Source organism: Nicotiana sylvestris, chromosome 3 (assembly GCF_000393655.2).
Source record: "Nicotiana sylvestris chromosome 3, ASM39365v2, whole genome shotgun sequence".
Taxonomy (NCBI): domain Eukaryota; kingdom Viridiplantae; phylum Streptophyta; class Magnoliopsida; order Solanales; family Solanaceae; genus Nicotiana; species Nicotiana sylvestris.
Genome location: NC_091059.1, coordinates 188635953 through 188656011, shown reverse-complemented (window position 1 = coordinate 188656011; position 20059 = coordinate 188635953). Strand labels below are relative to the sequence as shown.

Sequence of the window (20059 nt, the reverse complement as noted above, 5' to 3'; positions counted from 1 at the left end):
TTTTTAAACTTTTGTTTCATTTCATTTATAGCAAGTTCATAAATATCCCCACCCTCACTAAATTCAACAAACAAATCAGATAGTGCTGCAATATAAACTAAACAGTTTGAAATAGTAGGATAATATTGCCCAGAAAATGCATTTGTTGCAATTTGAAAATGTTCTAAAAAATCTAAAAGAATTTTAACATTAGTCCAATCTTGAGTGGTAAGCATTTCATCATCATCTTCACCACCTACCCGAGAATTAAACGTTGCATTAATTGGGTTTCTATATTCATATGCTACTACTAAACTTTCGTACATACAATTCCATCTAGTCGGGCAAGGTTTAGGAACCTTTCTTTCTCTAAGGCCATATTCATCACATTTTTTAAAATACTCTCTAAGTCTACTTCTACGGTTTGAATAAAAAAGCCAATTAAGAGCCATTCTAACCTTTTCAATTTCTATGTTTAATATTCGCATACCATCACCGACAATTAAATGATAAATATGACAAATACATCTAACATGGAAAATATTAGTAAATGCAGGCTTATCTTTTCTAGGTCGGGGAGCCGGGGGAAGGGTAGTTGGTTGGCCACTACTTTCACCGGTTTTATCTTTTCCTTTACCAAACATTTTTTTCAAAGTAAATGCCATATTAATTATAATTATGCAAACTAAACCACACAAAAATATATTCTAAAAACGTAAGAGTTGAAACGAGTTTACCGGATTGCCGAACAACTTCTTGAAAATTGAAAATCGTTGAACACTTGAAAACTTCAATTCAACAACTTCACAATTTTTCACGAAATTTCAACAATAAATTAAGTAATTGTAGTAGAGAGATTGAGAGAGATTGAGAGATATTGAGAGATATTGATGAATTGGTGAATAAAAATGAAAGAATGAGGGGGTATTTATAGTTGAGAAATGGGGAAAAGTGTAATTATATAAAGTTTGGGGTTAAAATAAAGTTTGGGGGCCAAATGGCCATTTTTTTAACTTAAAAAACGGTCATATTTTCAGCCCAAACGGCTAGATTTTAAATATGGCCGTTTGATTTTTTTTTTTTTTTTTTGAAAAATAGCCGTTGGGCCCGCCAGGCCCGCCAGGACCGGCCCAGGCCCGCCTGCCGGTCCCGGGCCAAACGGTCCCGGGCTCGTGGGCTCAACCATGGAGACCAGCCCGTGACGGGCTCAGAGGCCCACCAAAACCGGCCCACCAGGACCGGCCCACCAGGCCCGTTAGGACCGCGGGCCCGGTCCGGTCCGGTTCAGGCCCGGCCCACCGAGCAGCATTAGTCCCGGTTGGTAAATCGTTTATGGACTTAACGAATAACGAATTGGTTATGTCAAATGTGAATACGCCGTCATCCTTACCCCCAGACATAGGGCCCACTACACGTCTGTCTCCCAATCAAAATCGAACAACTCAGCACAGCTTATGTCAAATGTAGAAACGCCGTTTACATTTATCCACCCCCTCCCCCCATCTCTGCGAAATCTTTTCTCCCATCCCACTTATTACAGCTATATTGAACGACAGTACTATATACTGTTCATTTCTCTGAAAAATTCGAGAATTACAGAACTAGCGATTTAAATTCTTAACAAATTTATCAAAACAAGCGGATCGGGAACTGCAATTTAAGGGGTCACGCACGCATATGATCGATCGGTAATCTCGATCTATGCTGTTAATGCAACTTGTTTGCCTGATTTTGTGTTTATTCAATTTAATTTATTTATTTTACATTAGAAATTGAATGTCGTAGGTTTGAAATGTTAGGGTTAGCTCCTCTTAATTTATAGAATTTGACTTCTATTGTTAAGTTGTACGTAGTTGGTGTTTTACTTTATTCGATACTCCTAGAAAGCAAACATTTGCATTGACAAAGTAAATGCATTGTCATCCGTGGGAGTGTGTTTGACATAGATGATCCTATTAGAAATTAAGACGGCAAAAAGTTCAACTCTCACCTTTTGTGTTCGCTTGTAGTTATATGCTTGCGGAAGAAAAATGGTGAAGTTGACTCTGATTGCTCGTGTGACTGATGGCCTTCCGTTAGCGGAGGGCCTGGATGACAGTCGTGATGTTCCAGATGCAGATTTCTACAAACAGCAGGTGAAGGCCTTATTCAAGAACCTGTCAATGCGCCAAAATGACGCTTCAAGGATGTCTATTGAAACTGGACCTTATATCTTCCAGTATCCTTTTATTCATGTACTTTCCGATGTACATTATGATGTGTTTTGATTTCACTCTCGAAGCACAAGAGAATTCGGCAACTTCCTGTCTGAGCTTGACAAGTTATTTCTTGTGATAGGGTTTTGCGAGGGGAGGGGGTGGTATTCGTTAGAGACTTTTAATGAATATTTAACATTTTTAATAATCATTCTGCTCCTTGTCGGTACTGGTTATTGTGGGGATTTCAATTTGAAAACCTTACCAAGTCACAATACCAATTAGAAGGAAAATTCTAGTAGTTGATGGAATGTTCAGCATTCATAGTCCTTAACTTCTTTTTTCGGTTGCAATTTAACAGACAAGGAGTTTTCTGAATTTTTTCCCGAAATGATCAGTGTGGCTGGCTTAGTGCTTTTGATGAATGAGATTTTGCCTTGGATGTGTAGGAGCTGTTAAATACTCTTGGTCCCATTTTGCACATTCATTCTTTTGGTCTGGTTAATAGTTTTTCCACCTGATAAGATTTCACAGCTAAAACATTGTATTTTTAGTTTTTTCCTGGATTTATGAGTAGCATCAATTTCATCATTAACATGACTGACTGAATATGAAATCTAAAGGATGTTTTGGCATCTTAATCATTAACGTAATCCTGAGTATATGTGATCTTTTGGAGTAACTATTGTTGCCTTTACTACTTCTTTAGTCATGTGTACTTTCTGAACTACCTGTAATATTTGATCTACTGTCTCTTATGCTCCCTATTGAATGAGTCCCTTCCATGTATCTAGTATTCTCTTAACCCATGTTCTCAGTTATATCATTGAAGGACATGTTTGTTATCTGACAATGTGTGATCGCTCTTATCCCAAGAAACTTGCCTTTCAATATCTGGAGGACCTTAAGAATGAGTTTGAGCGTATAAATGGGAGTCAAATTGAAACTGCTGCTAGACCATATGCTTTTATTAAATTTGGTAAGAAATTATTTTCTTTTTACGCTTTTGCATTCGAACTATATTTCGTTGACACGGATTTTCTAATACTTGCATTATGTGATTTTTTACCTGTTGTAAAAAGATACATTCATACAGAAGACGAAGAAACTGTACCAGGATACTAGAACTCAACGCAATATTTCTAAGTTGAATGATGAGCTTTACGAAGTTCATCAGATAATGACTCGAAATGTACAAGAAGTTCTTGGTGTTGGTGAAAAGTTGGATCGTAAGTTTCTTATTCTAACATTTTCCTGATCTTCAGTACCTTATATTAACATTAGCTCGTTGTTCTGGATTTCTTCAATTTGATAATCTCAAAAGCATTGTGCTGTTAATTTGTTTTTTTCAGTTTATTATATAAGCAATACCAATCAGTTGATATCAACATTGAGTTTGTGTCATTACACTTGCATTATTTCTGGTGTTTGTAAGGAGTATTTCTAGTCTGGTTAGAGACTTGTATGTCCATGTATGATAAGTGTGAGAATTAGAGAATCTATTCTTTCAACTTAATTTGTCTTAATTTTTTTAAATTGTTATTGGAATGAAATGAACCTGAACAGAGGAGAGCGGATACAAAAGATTCTTATACTAATTCGCGAGTAGGACATAGTTGGTTGATATTGTTATCCTAATTTACCAGTTAATGATGGACTTTTTTGTTTAATTTCACATAGTAACCTCTATAAATTTTAAAATATGGATGCCTCCTAGAATTACCTGCCAGAACTTCAAGTGTCTATTTGGTAGTGTATCATCACAACTCTAAGACACAGTTTATATGTCTTGATGTGACTAATGCAATGTTTGGTTAGCGGTATTAAATAATACATGCATTACGTTTTATAAGAATCTATGTATTAACATATGGGGGATATATGAATACGTGTATTAGCAGTGTAGGGATTAAATTGTTTAAAGACAAAACTGCCCTTTTAAAGTAAATAATCCATGTATAACAGTCTCCTCATTCTTAATCACTGCATAACAATCCTTCTTTATTAATCCCGCATAAATAATCCAGCGTTATAATCCCCGTAAAACTAGTATGTGAACAAAATGACCCCTTAAGTTATAATTGTGTAGGCTGCAGGTTATATGCTTTATTGAAGACAGAAAATAACAATTTTTGGTTATAGTGTTGTGCTAATTTAATATGAAGTAAGAATGGTTCTGAACTTGTTCGATGAGATTTTATTATGGAATCAATAAGTCCATGCTAAAGAAAAGTGGGTTTTGGCTATACTTTTGAGAAAAATTATGATGGTTTTGGTGTAAAAGTAGTGGACCCAAATCCAACTTTGTGCAAATAGAATTAAGAGTTGCATCAGTTCTGACAATATTTGTTTTTTTCTAGATCCGAAAGGCACATGGCATTAGTCAGTTGTAGGATTTGTAGCTTTGACATTGATCAGACACTTATGATGATGTTTGGTTTTTTTATCTACTTGGTTCTCCCTCTATTTTCACCCTTCCCATGTTCATTGTCCTATTCACTATAAACTTTATGATCGTAGTAGGTGACTAGCTTGTCTATGTATCAATTTTTGCAGAGGTTAGTCAGATGTCTAGTCGCTTGACATCTGAATCCCGGATATATGCTGATAAAGCGAAAGATTTGAATCGTCAGGTTAGTTTCATTGGCTTCACTAGATGATGACCTCATAATTTTGTTTGAAAGTTGAACTTTCACTTTTAGCTAGTAGGAACAGTAAGGCTGTACAATGATCTGAAAGAACATAAAGCTCGGTGTTCATTTTTTGGGTTCCCTTAGAATGCACTAGTCATGCTGCATTTGCAATGTTTCAGAAAGAATTAAATGCAGATAGAAGCTAAACATATGTTCATTAGTATTTTCAGCAATGTCATGTATGAAAACCTTGTTGAAGTTTATGGGGCTTGACTTGTGCAGTTGTTAGTATGAATGAATTTTCTCTTGCTGATCACACAGCTTGGCTTAAGAATGTGAACAATAGTCTTTTGCATGATATATCACCCGTGAAAATCACTCCATTCTAGCTCTACTTGCACTAGGATTAGTTGTTGGCTGGACTAGTTTTGCCTTAGACTGGTTCAATCAGCAAGTACTCTTCAGTTTATCATATATGGTTTCTCTTTCTGGCTCTCCATTAGGTACCTTGTTATCAGATACACGCAAAGATGAGCAACCTATGTAACTGATGGTTATCGGCTCACTTTTTCTCTTTATGCATGTGCATCTGGTTCTTTGACATTGCTCTAATTACTGATTCATTTCTTGACGTCTTTAGGCTTTGATTCGGAAATGGGCACCCGTTGCTATTGTCCTTGGAGTTGTCATTCTCCTCTTCTGGGTTAGAACAAAGATTTGGTGATGTTGCCATAAAGATGCAGATCAGTGATGAAGATACTTTTGATATGCCCCTTCTGTCACCCAGATGACCACCTGAGAGTTCAGTTGTCCAGCACGTGTAGTGCGTGCTTTCCAGCTGTGGTTGCCGGTCGAGCCATGCCAGTTTTTTAGTGTAAAAGAGAGGAAATGAAGCGTGACTATGTTGCTAAATTTTCAGAAATGATATCAATTTTCATTCTATTTGACATATGGTCCTTTTCTTGGGTCTTGTTAGTTAACTTCAGCACTTCCGTTGAGGTTATTTGTAGTTCCAGAGATGAAAGGTCACGACTTCTAGAATTTAAAGCAAAATACAAAGGAATTTTTACACCCTATAGAAAACTTTAGTACCCTATTTATTTTAAATAAATATCATTTTAAAATATTACATCCTATAGATACCTTTTATACTTTATAGTCAAATATCTAATTATAGTTACATCCTACATTTAAGGCACCATATATGCTAAATATTATTTTTCTCTCTCCTTTTTAGTCTTTTCTCTCACATAATCACAGTAAATATGACTAACCACGTTCTCTCTCTTTTTGCATACACTTTACTCTTTCTCCCTCAACCCACGATTCATACCTCTCCTCCCACCCAAATTCTCTAGTTCTCCTCCATTATCACTTCATTACAATCGCCTAGGGTAAGTTTAATTCGTTGATTTTGATAGATGAAGAGCAATTGGTTCAACTGTAGCGGCTCGATTCTGCTTGGCAGTGGTCGTTGAAGTAGGGTTCATAGCTTTTGCGTAATTCATGGCTTCATTTGTGGGATTTGAGGGTTGGGGATTGTTTGTAGTTGTTGTAGGAGGTTGGGCAGATGTGTTAAGGGGCTGACCAGCCGGAATTAATGGCTGGCCGCCGGCCGGCCAAGCCATCAGGCTGCTTCTCTCTCTAGATCGCCCAAATCGCCTATTTGTATTCAGTTGTATTCGAATGTATTTCAGTTGTATTCACATGTATTCAGTAGCATTAATTTTATATATTTTAGATGTATTAAAAAGTTATGTGTATTCTCTTGTATTCAGTTTTAATCAGTTGTATTTAACTATTTTATTCAGCAGAAGTTAGTTGTATTTTGTTACATTCAAGAGTTTTATTCAGCTGTATTCAGTTGTATTTTGTTGTATTCAAGTGTTTTATTCAGATGAATTAAGTTGTATTTTGTTGTATTCAACTGTATACAGTTCTATTTAACTGTATTATTCATATGTATTTCTCTTTATTCAGCTATAATCTTTATTATGTATCTTTCAAATACAGATTAATGAGGGATCGTTTTAGTTCGTTGAGTTAAATTAGGAGAATATCATGTGATTTGATTTCCTTAGTTCGTGGAGTTAAATTAGGAGAATATCATGTGATTTGATTTCCTTAGTTCTTGGAGTTAAATTAGGAGAATATCATGTGATTTGATTTCCTTCCGTTTTTAACCAGTTTAACCTTCTGTATTTAACGTTAATGCCGCTGGAATACAGCTAAATACATGTCAAACTTAACTGGAATTCCAGTTTTTACGCCTATTTTTTTTGGTTGTATTAATGAATACAACAGCTTAAATACATAAAATACATTGTATAAAAACATAAAATGTATCTATAACACGTAATATAGCAAATGGTATAAATGGCTAATTAGACTTAAAAGATGGTGCTTTATGAAAAATTCCCAAAGATATAATTAAATCCCTTAATTGAAGGCACTAATAATGGATTGGGAGACTTTTAAGATGAAATGTATATATTTTGTAAACAAAACTTGTGTAGGTCTGTTAATTTACTAAACATGAACATTTCGGGTAATAAAGTTTCCAATAGTGTATAGGAATGAAAAAATTGGGATTTGGGATTTGAGATTTTGCCAAAATATAAGCTAAATCTATGGCCAAACATGTGTTTGCCAAATAAAACCCAAGTTTATTTTGGCAAAATCTATTGCCAAACGGGTGCTTAGAGTTGTATCTGGACATGAATAGAATTTTGGGTTGTTTTTTGAATATTTGTGAGCAATCTGAGTGAAAATTTTGAAAAACAACTTTTTGGAGTTTTTCAAATTTTCAAAAAATTCAAAAATTCACTTTCACGTGAAAATTAAAAATTTTATGGCCAAACACTGATTTCAAAAATAAAAATCTTTCGAAAAAAAGTAAAAAATTCTTATGTCCAAACGGGCTCTTATAATCTCCAATCCAAAAATGCAAGAAGAGTGAATAAAGGAAGTCGGGCAACATTTGTGAAAATAATCGGGATACTTATAGTAGGCGTTTGGACATAAAATTGTAATGTTTGAAAAAATGTAATATTTGAATTTAAGTTGAAAAATAATATTTGAAATTTGAAATTATGTTTGGATATGCATTTCACTTTTTAACAAAATGTTGCAGTTTTATGAGTGGGGAAACAAAAATTTATAAATTTTTTGAAAAAGTGGTTGGTTTTTGAAAAACTCATTTTCGAATTTTTTAAAAAACTTACAAAATTTCATGGACAAACACGTTTTTGAAAAATATTTTCGAAAAAAGAAAGAAAGAATATCTATAGACAAATTGGTCCTTAATTTCAGGATAAAATATAAAATATAAAGATGGCCTTCACCGAATCTTTCTCCCAAACTCCTATGAGAAAGTCAAGGTTAAAACTACAAATAAAAGATTATCAAATTTGTTTTATTCACATATTCTATACTATTATATATGGTATATATTATTTCTTAATCCTATTAAAGTAAATCAGCTGAATAATCTTGTCGTTATTACCCGTATTATAATCGTCACATTATAATTTAAGTATAATTTGTTTACAAACAAACTTTTTTTAACCTATTATTATGTAACAATTAGGTACAAAAAGTCTTGAGCCACTTGACAGTTCTGAATTTCCCACTCAATTTACCATCAACCAAAATGTTTTTTGAATCTTGAAAATTCTCCCAATGTTCACTACACTCCCCAATTAACAGAGAATTGTTGGGCAAATCAAGGAACATTCAACTGATGTGCAGGTATTATAAGGAAATAATACAAGGATTTAATTATTGGAAAGTATAAAAAATCATATACAAACATTGATAATACCTCTGCACAAAGAAGATTATTACAAAGCAAGATGTGACATTATTGTTGAGTTGGGGCAGTCCATTTATTTAAGGTAGAGAGGATGGAAACTACATCCGACTAAGGAAACTTTCATTTTCTGTCTTAACATGGCTTCTGGTTATGTCATTCACATTGCAGCAGCCAGCAAGAGCCATTGTCTGCTCAAGTTCATTCTTCAGCATTTCAATAACTTGCTTTACACCAGACTCACCCTTACAACAGCTTTTGCACCAAGTGCTAAGGCCTTGAATATGTCTGTTCCTCGCCTAATTCCTCCATCAAAGAACACTGGAACTTTATCTTGAACAGCATGGACCACCTGAAACCATTGGAAATTAAGGAGGAACATATGGAATATACATATACATTGAAAGATTTTGGTTCGATTTTGGTGGAGACATTCGGATTAAAGAGGAACTTTGTGTAGCAAGACATCAATCATGTAAGGAAGGAAATCACCTCTTCAAGAACAGAAATAGTAGCTGGAGTATAATCTAGTTGCCGAGCTCCATGATTTGAGACAATAATTCCTGCAACTCCTGCTTCAATTGCTGCGAAAAAATAGTATAAGAAAAATCTTTAGAAAAAAAAATCAAAGTTTATATATGTTAAAACATATTGAAACTTTTCCTATCATCTAAAAAGAAATGCAAAAGAAGCTTGCTAGAAGATATACTTTGACAAGTATGTATAAGTTAAAACGATATCTCAAATATTCAGTTCCATGGAAACTTATATGGAATTTAGAGAAACAAGTACATTGACATATGGAGGCAATAGAGTTTCTATTGACTTCAGCTAAGGTTTATGATAGATGTTATACCATCTTCACTAGTGAGAATGCCCTTTATCAGAATTGGCAACTTGGTAACTGATTTTAACCATGCTATATCCTGCAAAGTTTTGGAGAGTGTGAGGATTACTGAATAATATGGTGAATCATATATTGTATTAAACTGTGAGAACTCTGATCATTCTCAAAAGTATTTTGTGGCTCAGCTATTTTACATATTTTAACATGCATTGACATCCTCAGCAAAATTTGCATTCAAGGACCAAGACTATGTTTCATTGTATAATCTTCAAATGTGGGTTAAGTAACAATATATTTAACTTTTAAATCTTGTACCTTCCAGCAAAACGAAGGGTCAAGAGTTTCTTCAGCGTATGCTTCAGTTGTGGAGCCTTTGGCCCGCAGAATTTTATTTTTTAATTAGCAAGCATAGTCTATAATGTTTGCAAGTAGATACATCGATGGCGAATTATGGAATTTCCGCGTAGTAAACTAATAAAAGAGAACACTAATGCATATAGTAGGAGGAACCAACTAATTGTGACATTGGAGTCCTGCAAAATAAGCTTGTTCTTCAAGGAGTTTCAAGTTCGAGCCGTAGAAGCAACCACTAATGCTTGCATTAGGTTATTAGGTTGTCTACATCATACCCCTTTGGCTGCGGCCCTTCCCCGGACCCTGCGTGAACGCGGGATGCCTTGTGCACCGGGCTACCCATGTTTCAGCTTACATGTAATTTGTCTAATAATTGGTTTTAGTAAAAATCCAGGATATTAATGGTTTAACTTACAGAAACAACTTCAGTTGATACAAGACCTTCAAAGTTCCCGAACCGAGGTGCAACCATCCTGCAATTCTGACTCTTAGTAAGATTAACACAAAATCATATAATTCTGAATGATGAAACCGATAAACTATGAAAAGGATTTTAGCTAGACTTCAATGACAAACAAAACATTATACACATTACTTATTCTTTATATCAGCCTCCTTTTTTCCAAGCCTTGGAGTATCGGCAGTGAGAATTATAGCCCTGAATCCGTTGCTCTCAGCTTTCCTTACCACAAGTTCTATTATATCTCTCTTGAAAGCCTATTGACAAAAGAATAAATTACCTATCTATTGCAGAACACAAAACCAAGTGAAGATATATGAAGATCATGAGAGATAGGAATAATGAGTTACGGAAGTTTGAAGGAAGCGAACAGCATTGCAGCTTGAAGCAACCTCCTCCACTGTGCATGTAGACGTAAATGCCAATCCCTATACCCAGAGAATTCAGAATCCACACACCAGAATTCGAAGCTGATGTTTTTATCTTAAGGAAAATATTACCATGATTACATTACATGCTGCTGCACCTCTAGCTGTTGCAACTTCTCCTGTCATAGATACAACAGCTTTATGGAACAAGAGCGACATGGTACGTTCAGCTAACAGACTTAAGGTTAAAATGATTTTTATTCAAACCTTCAGAATGTGCCAATTGATGTGAGGAAGTTGGAGCAACTATAATGGGAGCCGACGTCTTGTTACCAAGTATAACAGTTGACATGTCTATTTTGCTCACATCAACAAGCATTCTTGGCCGAATACTGATTTTTATGAAAAGTTAGTCCTAGAAATCTGTCAGTTGCCAACTGAAGAGCAGGAATTACAAACTTACGTGATTCTATGAAATGCTTCTGTATTTTCTTTTAGTGTATATTGATCCTCAGTTCCTCCTGCAAAGAAGTCATAGTACATCTTTGGAAGAGCTTGCCTAGCTAGCTCTTCAAATTCATTGACATTAACTGGTTTAACTGCCATTTAGCCAGCATACACGAGCAATCGTATGTTAAATATTCTCTCATTGTAGAATTTTGGTCTTCTTTTAAGAGCAGAACTCGAGGTGTTGAAGCAACAAAATTTAGTACCTGTAGGATACAGAGAAGAGTACACACTCTCCAGTATCTCTCCTTGCTGTAATTGAACTTAGAGATAGCCTTTTGAATTGCTGTGTGCAGCTTTTAAATGATCAGAGGATTATCTGTTTCCATTTCCATGCAATAGTCAAAACTCAAAAGTGTGGGGGTCCGGAGGTGAAGGAAATAGGCATGTGTCTATACACTAATCATTTGGCTGCAAATGATTCTTGGCAGGTGAAAGGCACCAGGTCAAAGAAATGAAAGAAGGGAACATAACTACTGAGAAAGAAGGGGGAGAACTTGTGGTGTAAATCATCTCCGTATTGGTGCAATGTAATTACGCTTTTATGATTCTAGCTGTAGCTTGATGGTAATGAAGATTTCAATGTGTGAATTGATTGCAATGTTGACTTTTTAAAATGCAATCCAGGTGAAGACTTTATCAAGGAGGTTTTGATGATTTGGCCCTTCTATATTTTTGGAGGTGAAGCCTTATGAGCTTATTTTCAGAAGGTTCTATAAAACATTGCGATACTTTTAGGTCGTTTGGTTGGGAAACAAGTTATCCCACGATTAATTATTCTGGGATTAGTTATCCCGGGATTATTATCCCACCCTTCCATAGGGATAAAAATAACACTACAATCCCCGGATAACTAATCCCGAGATTAGTTATACCCCGATTTTATCCCAACCAGATGTAGGATAAACTCATCTCAAATTTTATTCCGCGATTAATTATCCCTTATTGCTCGTACCAAACGAGCCTATGGATCAACCACGGTCATTTGAGAGACTCATTCATGTTATTTGCTTTGGTTGATCCATCTGCTATTAGAGTCTATGAACCAATCAAGGCCATTTGAGGAACTCAAACCTGTTATTGCCTTGGATGATTCATCTACTCTGAGTCTATTGATCAACGAAGACCGTTTGAGGGACTATTCCTGTTATTTGCTTTAGCATATCCATGTACTCTCATTCCTGTTATTTGCTTTAGTTATTTCTTGTTAACACATTAATAAATCATTAGTTTCTTGTTTACATAATATTAAATCACTGATCTACTGGAAAATCCTTTGTTAAATGATTGATTTCTTCATCCAAAAACGTCTTAGATCCCTCTGAAAACGTGGCCTTGAATTAGCTCATGAAAAAAAGGAACTCTAATTATTTTTGTTTTTGTAGTTATTCTCTTACAGATCATGCCGAGGGTCTATCGGAAGCAGCCTCTCTATGAGGTAGGGATAAGGTCTGCGTACATACTACCTTCCCCAGACTCCATTTATGGGATCAAACTGAGTTTGTTGTTGTTGCTGTTCTCTTACAGATCATAGTCATCATATCTTCTGGGTGTAATCTGTAAAATTTCAGTGGCTTCTAAAATCTTGCTGAATAAAATTTTCAGGTAAAAAAATAACAAGTACAAGTAACTAAAAAACCCAATTCTCATACAGACAATACATAATCTTTTAATTTCCACTTTCAAGTTTTATCCTACAATGGTGACAAGGAAAGCATAGCATCTGAAAGTGGATTAGTTGTACGAGAATGCTAAGCAAAAGGGAGCATCTCATATCGATCAGTTGGCCTATATCTGCTTCGGAAATCGAAGTTAGAGTCCAACAAGCTAAGTAGGTCCGCGGAAATATGACCGCTTATTATAGGACATAGGTTACTAATCAATGCTACTTAAATAGAGTTACCTGATTCTATAAATAGTTTTTTACATCGAAGAACTTAAACTCATTTAAGAAATAGAGGATGGAAACTACATCCTACAAAGGAACCTTTCTTTCTCTGTCTTAACATGGCTTCTGGTTATGTCATTCACATTGCAGCAGCCAGCAAGCGCCATGGTCTGCTCAAGTTCATTCTTCAGCATTTCAATGACTTGCTTTACCCCAGACTCTCCCTTAGTGGCCAGTCCATAGACAATCGGTCGACCAATCTGCACGAATATGAATTAGGTTAAATTTATACTGGTAGTGTAATCTTATTTACACTGTCTGTGTATATAAGTTAAATCCACTTATTCAAATCATTAAGTTTACCAGAACAGCTTTTGCGCCAAGTGCTAACGCCTTGAATATGTCTGTTCCTCGCCTAATTCCTCCATCAAGAAGAACTGGAACTTTGCCTTGAACAGCATTGACCACCTAAAACCATTGAAAATTAAGAAGGAATATATAGAAGCCAATATATATACATTAAAGGATTTTGATTCGCTTTTGATGGAGACATTTGGATTAAAGAGGAGATTTCAAATCCATAAATCTTAAATTTTTTAAGAATTCAAATAACTTATTTCAACTTTCAGTTGAAAAGAATTCAAATGAGCTTTGTGTGGCAAGACATCAATCATGTAAGGAAGGAAATCGCCTCTTCAAGAACAGAAATAGTAGCTGGAGTATAATCTAGTTGCCGAGCTCCATGGTTAGAGACAATAATTCCTGCAACTCCTGCTTCAACTGCTTTTATTGCTGCAAAAGATAGTATAAGAAAAATCTTAGGAAGAAATGCTCACTCAGTGAGACTTGGTAGGAAAATTTGAAGCTTTCTATGCAAACAGCTAAGGTTGGGTGATAAAAATTATACCATCTTCACCAGTGAGAACGCCCTTAATCAGAATTGGCAACTTGGTAACTGATTTTAACCACACTATATCCTGCAAAATTTTTGGAGAATGTGCGTGTTTAAGAACATAGTGGATCATATTTGTGTTGAACTCGGAAAACAATACTTTGTAGCTCAGCAATTTTACAAATTTTAACATATGTTGGCATCAAGAGTTTTCGAGCCGTGGAATCAGCCACTAATGCTAGCATCAGGGTAGGCTGCCTACATAACACCCCTTGGGATGCGGCCCTTCCTGGACCCTGCATGAACGAAGGATGCTTCATGCACCGGGTTGCCCTTTTTTTGGCATCAATACTTTGAGTTCATGGATCAAGACTGTATTTCATCGTATCTTCTAATGTGGTATTAAGGAACAGATATATGTAACTTTTAAATCTTGTACCTTCCAGCAAAGCGAAGGATCAAGAGTTCCTGCAGCGTATGCTTCAAGATTTGAGCCCTTGTCCTGCAGAAATTTGTTAGTGGATTAATAAGCACAGTCTACACTAGTTTCAAAGTTGATATCTAAGTAATTGCTTTTGGTAAAAAGCTATTATATATGGTTTAACTTACAGAAACTACTTCAGTTGTTATAAGACCTTCAAAGTTCCTCAACCGAGGTGAAATCATCCTGCAATTCTGACTCTTAGTTGATCAACACAGGACCCAAAATTTATAAAATTTCTTAAAGTACTAAAATGATGGAACCGACATCTTCTAGATAAGATGAACAATGAAAAGAATTCAGTAAAAAGGATATACAACTTACTTATTCTTTATATCAGCCTCCCTTCTGCCAAGCCTTGGAGTATCAGCAGTGAGAATTATAGCCCTGAATCCATTGCTCTCAGCTTTGTGTACCATAAGTTCGGTTATATCTCTCCTTTTGTAAACCTATCAACAAGGAAAAAATTCGCAATCTGTTAACAAAACACAAAAATCAGTAATGATATATGATCATGAGAGACAGGAATAATAATTTACATATGTTTGGAAGAAGCGAACAGCGTTGCAGCTTGAAGCAACCTCCTCAATGGTGCATGTGGCCGTAAATGACAATCCCTATGAATCAAGAGAACTCAATATTCACACACCGTGAATTCGGAATGGATATGCTATTTTGGAAAACTATTACCATGATAACATTACATGCTGCAGCACCTCTAGCTGTTGCAACTTCCCCTGGCATAAATACAACAGCTTTATGGAATAAGACCTACATACATAGTACATTCAGCTAACAACATACTAGGTAGTTATAATTGATAAGGAAAATGGTTAAAAATACTCCTCGACTGCACGAAATATCTTAATTTTATACATTGGGAACATTCGCACTTGCCATTAGCAGTTTCATATTTGCCCTTGACCCTAATATAGCTCCAATTTGAGCTTCACTAAAGTCAAGGGCAAATAGGAGACTAATTCGCTAATGGTAAGGTATGAATGGAAGTAAAATATATAACAGATGGTAAATTAAAATATTTCACATAGTAGAGGGATAAATCTTTTTCCCTAATTAATTTTATCCAAACCTTCAGGATGTGCCAATTGATGTGAGGAAGTTGGGGCAACCATAATGGGAGCCGACGTCTTGTGACCGAGTATAACAGTTGATATGTCTATTCTGCTCACATCAACAAGTATTCTTGGCCTAATACTGAGTTTCTGAAAAGGTTAGTGCTACAATCTCCGTTGCCAAATCACGAGCAAAAATTATACTAACTTACGTGATTCTACGAAATGCTTCTATATTTTCATTTAGTGTATACTGATCTTCAGCTCCTCCAGCAAAGAAGTCATAGTACATCTTTGGAAGAGCTTGCTTAGCTAGCTCTTGAAATTCATTCACATTAACTGCTTCACCTGCCATTTTAGCCTGCACACACCAGCATTCCTATGTCAAATATCTCTAATTTGAGACACTAAAAACAAGACATATTGATTAAACAGAACTTGAGGTTTTGAAGTAAAAGCATACAGTACCTGTAGGATACAGAGAAGAGTTCACAGCTCAAATTTGCTAATGGCTGTAGTTGAACTTAAAGATAGCCTTCTTGAATTGCGCTGCGTGCACAACAGCACAAGCCACTTGGATAACTTTTTTTAACACTTGTAAATGATTAGCTCTGTGCTTTGGAAGTTTCTGTTTGTCTTTTTAATATTATAGTAGTAAGTATTTTGATCTAGCATCAACAGGGTAACACTTGATATGATATGATGTCCGTGCCACAAGTGGAGCTACTTTTGTCGATTTCATGTGATTGCCTAAGAATTGTAAAAATCAAAAGAAGAAAACGGACAGAAAAGAAAAGACAAAAGAAGTGAAGAAAAAGAAACAGAGAGATAAAGGGGAAAATGAAAGGTGAAAGGGACAGGACAAGGAAAAGATCAAGAAGGGTGAGAACGAAAGGGAGAACTTGAGTAAATCGCGTGATTGATACAGTTTTCTTTTCTTGTGCAGATATCAAATTCTAGCAATAAACTTGACGGTAATGAAGATTTCAGCATATGAATTAATTGGAGTTTGGAATGCTGAGTTTAAATGCATCCCAGGTCATATAGGATATAAGACAAGAACAGGAGATAAAAGTCCTTAGTTAAAAAAACCAAAACCTCGTCGAAACCCATCAATAAACTCAACATCTGAGAAATTACGGGCTCTTTCGAAATTGTTTGTAGTCAAAACATGTAAACCCGTCTATATCTTTTACCTTTTTTCTCTCTTCTTCTCTTTCCTTATTTTTCTGATGCACTATACTAATCGGTTCGCTGGGTCAAAGAAACCATAAAAGAATGGAGAAAAGGAGATAAAGAAATTATGAAAACAAAAGTCTTTCAGGTGCAAATACATTATAACCGAGAAAATTACCACCGTATAAAGAGGAACTCATGCCACAAAATTAGAATTTGTGTACATATAAAATTCAGAGAGCGAAAGACGAGCTAAATTTTATTTGACAAAAAATGAAGAGGACAAATAAACAAAGTGACAAGAGGAAAAACTAAATCCATGTTCTTATTCACAAAAGCAAAGACAAGTCTAACACGACAAGGAAGCAAACATAAGATGAACAGAGAAATAAAAACTCCTAACTGAATTTATAGCCTCATGTGCTTAGTTCTAAGCAAATTCCATGATCATGTCATTGCTAAAGCTCCTAATCACTTCTGGTATTTTCATTACAACCACTTTCTCCCTCCCCCTTTCTCCTCTTTCTTCCTCCTCCTTTCTCGGATCTATCTGCTCTATTGGAGCAACGGACGTCGACGACAAAGTAGCAGCTTCCCGCTGAGCATCCAGTATTCTCCTAAGCCTCTCTTCACCAACACCAAATGCAACTGCAAATTGAGGTCCTCTCATGCTTTCTAGTATTGAATTCTCACCTACCAAGAACTGTGGACAGAAATCCAAAACGTACAGATGAACTTGGGTCCATTTCATATTGGATGAATTTCGAATACCAAATTGTCTAAATTAAAAGAGACCGAAAAAATCCCAAAGCTTATGTCATAGGCTTCTAAAACTTATTTACAACTTTCATACATTATTTATACTCAGTTATATACAACTACAATATCATACAACTTAAACACAATTTTTATACAATATGTCTTTTGTATATTTTATATCTGATTTATACATAGTAAAAACAAGTTTCATACAACTAATTATATATTATACAACTTATTTACAACTTTCACACATTATTTCTACCCAGTTAAATACAACTACAATAACATACAACTTTTTTACAAATTTTATACAAAATATATACAAAATTTATACAATATATCTTTTGTATATTTTGTATCTGATTTATACATACTAAAAAACACATTTCATACAACTAATTATATATTATACTGCAACTTATCTACAACTTATTTATAACTTATCTACAATTTTCATACATTATTTCTAACTAAGAGGTTGTGAGTTCGAGTCTCCCTAAAAGCAAGGTGGGAAGTTCTTGGAGGGAATGATGGCGAGGGTCTATTTGGAAACAGTCTCTCTACCCCAGGTTAGGGGTAAGGTCTGCATACACACTACTCTCCCCAGACCGCACTAAGTGGGATTATACTGGGTTGTTGTTGTTGCATTTCTACTCAGTTATATACAACTACAATATCATACAACTTAAATATAATTTTTATACAATATTGTTCAACTTTCATACAATATATATATATATATATATATATATATATATATATATATATATATCAAATATTTTTTCTACAATTTCGTAAATATAATGTATATCATGTCTTCTTCTTCTTCTTCTTCTTCTTCTTCTTCTTCTTCTTCTTCGACGAGTTTCAATCTGAAATTCAGCCAAAATCAAGTCTAACCTTCACCGAAACACTCTCAAAATTGAGATATAAACTCCAAATTATATTCCCAATTGTTTGCAACAATACCCAATCCAAATAAATAATGATTTTTCAAAACCCAAATTCGAATTCAAAGCTTTAAAGCTTTTTAATGGTTGTCAATGATGAAATTGCTGCTCTTTTTCCTTTGCTTTACATTACTGAAATTAGGGATTGAGAGATAGAGAGAGACGTAAAGAGAATTCCCAATTCTTTGCAACAACATCCAATTCAAACAAATAATTTTTTTGGGGTAAATTCTCTAAGAAAACACTCAAATCAAATGTAAGAATATCGACTCTTTTGCCCCTTCTAGGGCTGTTCTTTGAAGCTATTTTCTTCTTCATTGAAAATCAAGCAAAGTACAAATGTTAATGGAGGTGATTTTTTGAAGAAGAGAGTAAAAATTAAGAATGCTTATGGAAGAAGAGAGGAAATATGCGTTAATTGAGGGATTCTGAATTTTGTGAAGAGAAAATTGTGTGTGAGTGTAAGATACGTGGGGGGAGGGGGTGGGATATGAAGAGAGAAACGTGGGGGAGTAGAAGATACGTTAGAATGTACATAAATGGTAATTGTGTATATAAAATGTAATTATAGTAAAACTTGAGTAGGGAGGGTAATATAATTTCATATAGTGTATAAGAATGTAACAATGTCAATCCGAAAACCAGTTCAATAGTTAGTTTTGGGCCAAATCCCTAATAATATAAATTTAGGAAATATGTTTTGAAAACGTATGTCCAAACACATTTTCATCTCCAAATCAAATTTCACCCAAATCAGATTTTTCAAAACAAATTTAAAAATTTATGGTCAAACCCTAACTAATTTTCAAATACCATTTTTACTTGGAAAAAAAATCAACTTTATTTTTGTAACTTTACAATTCTTATGTCCAAACGCCCACTAATACTACTAAATGATTGGATCGCTCCTAGAATATTTCTAAAAGATTAACAATAACAATTTGTGTCTGGAAAAAAATAGTTTCTCTAAACGGAAAAGGGTTCAAAATGCCCCTAAACTATTGAAAAAGGTTTAAAAATACCCTTTATCTACCCTTTATCTACCTATTGGGCTAAAATAATTATTCTTTTTGTAAAACTTAAAAAAAAAATTGCAAAATATTTTCATTTTTTAAACTAATGCACCAATAGTCCACTAATTTAGTAAGGTCTTCTTTTTTTATTTTTTTTAAATTTTTACAAAAACAATTCAGTTTTTACATAATTTTTATTTCATTTTTCAGTTTTTTATAGCATTTTTTTTGTAAAAACTAAAAAAAATTGTAAAAATAGAAAAAAATGTTTTTAATAAAATATATTTTTCATTATTTTAAAGAAAAAACATTTCCTTTTTAAAAAAAACTAAAAAAATATATTTTTCAAAAACGAAAATATTTTATTAAAAACATTTTTTTTTGTTTTTACAAAATTTGTTTTTTAGTTTTTACAAAAAATGCTTTAAGAAAACTGGAAAAAAATATTTTTTTGTAAAAACTGAATTATTTTTTGTAAAGACTGGAAAAGAAGAAGAAGAAGAAGATTTTACTAAATTAATGTACTACTGGTGCATTAGTTTAAAATATAAAAATATTTTGTAAATAATTTTTTTAAATTTTATAAAAAAAATAATAATTATTTTTAATTCAGCTCCGTGCATTTTGAACCCTTTTCGTCCAAAGTGAAAAGCGTTAAAATTTAAGCTTT

The 20059-nt window shown here is 34.3% G+C and overlaps 2 protein-coding genes and 1 pseudogene across 2 annotated transcripts; 1 reads left to right on the top strand and 2 right to left on the bottom strand.

The window, feature by feature from the left end:
• Positions 1–1475: 1475 nt before the first annotated feature.
• On the top strand, positions 1476–5756 carry LOC104249668 (25.3 kDa vesicle transport protein SEC22-1). The gene is made up of 6 exons (XM_009806142.2): positions 1476–1667; positions 1989–2197; positions 2993–3153; positions 3257–3403; positions 4731–4807; positions 5448–5756. The coding sequence occupies exons 2-6, from the start codon at positions 2010–2012 to the stop codon at positions 5529–5531; spliced, it is 657 nt and encodes a 218-aa protein (XP_009804444.1). The 5' UTR covers positions 1476–1667; positions 1989–2009; the 3' UTR covers positions 5532–5756.
• Positions 5757–8536: 2780 nt separating this feature from the next.
• LOC104249670 (peroxisomal (S)-2-hydroxyacid oxidase GLO4-like) lies at positions 8537–11426 on the bottom strand (annotated as a pseudogene).
• Positions 11427–12781: 1355 nt separating this feature from the next.
• Positions 12782–16101, bottom strand: LOC104249669 (peroxisomal (S)-2-hydroxyacid oxidase GLO4-like). The gene is made up of 12 exons (XM_009806143.2): positions 15957–16101; positions 15701–15849; positions 15506–15630; positions 15106–15152; positions 14955–15032; positions 14740–14864; positions 14544–14601; positions 14374–14436; positions 13950–14019; positions 13734–13834; positions 13406–13510; positions 12782–13302 (listed from the first exon to the last, which is right to left on the bottom strand). Exons 2-12 carry the CDS (start codon positions 15841–15843, stop codon positions 13123–13125), a joined length of 1095 nt encoding a protein of 364 aa, XP_009804445.1. The 5' UTR covers positions 15844–15849; positions 15957–16101; the 3' UTR covers positions 12782–13122.
• Positions 16102–20059: the final 3958 nt, after the last annotated feature.

Bases quoted from the DNA above. Each gene is read 5' to 3' on its own strand.
- LOC104249668 (XM_009806142.2), top strand. From the start codon at position 2,010: ATGGTGAAGTTGACTCTGATTGCTCGTGTGACTGATGGCCTTCCGTTA. The intron at 2,198-2,992 runs GTATCCTTTTAT...CCATGTTCTCAG, and splicing joins ACTGGACCTTATATCTTCCA to TTATATCATTGAAGGACATG. The intron at 3,404-4,730 runs GTAAGTTTCTTA...CAATTTTTGCAG, and splicing joins TGTTGGTGAAAAGTTGGATC to AGGTTAGTCAGATGTCTAGT.
- LOC104249669 (XM_009806143.2), bottom strand. From the start codon at position 15,843: ATGGCAGGTGAAGCAGTTAATGTGAATGAATTTCAAGAGCTAGCTAAG. The intron at 14,602-14,739 runs GTAAGTTGTATA...TCAGAATTGCAG, and splicing joins GAGGCTGATATAAAGAATAA to GATGATTTCACCTCGGTTGA. The intron at 14,437-14,543 runs GTAAGTTAAACC...AAATTTCTGCAG, and splicing joins TAACAACTGAAGTAGTTTCT to GACAAGGGCTCAAATCTTGA.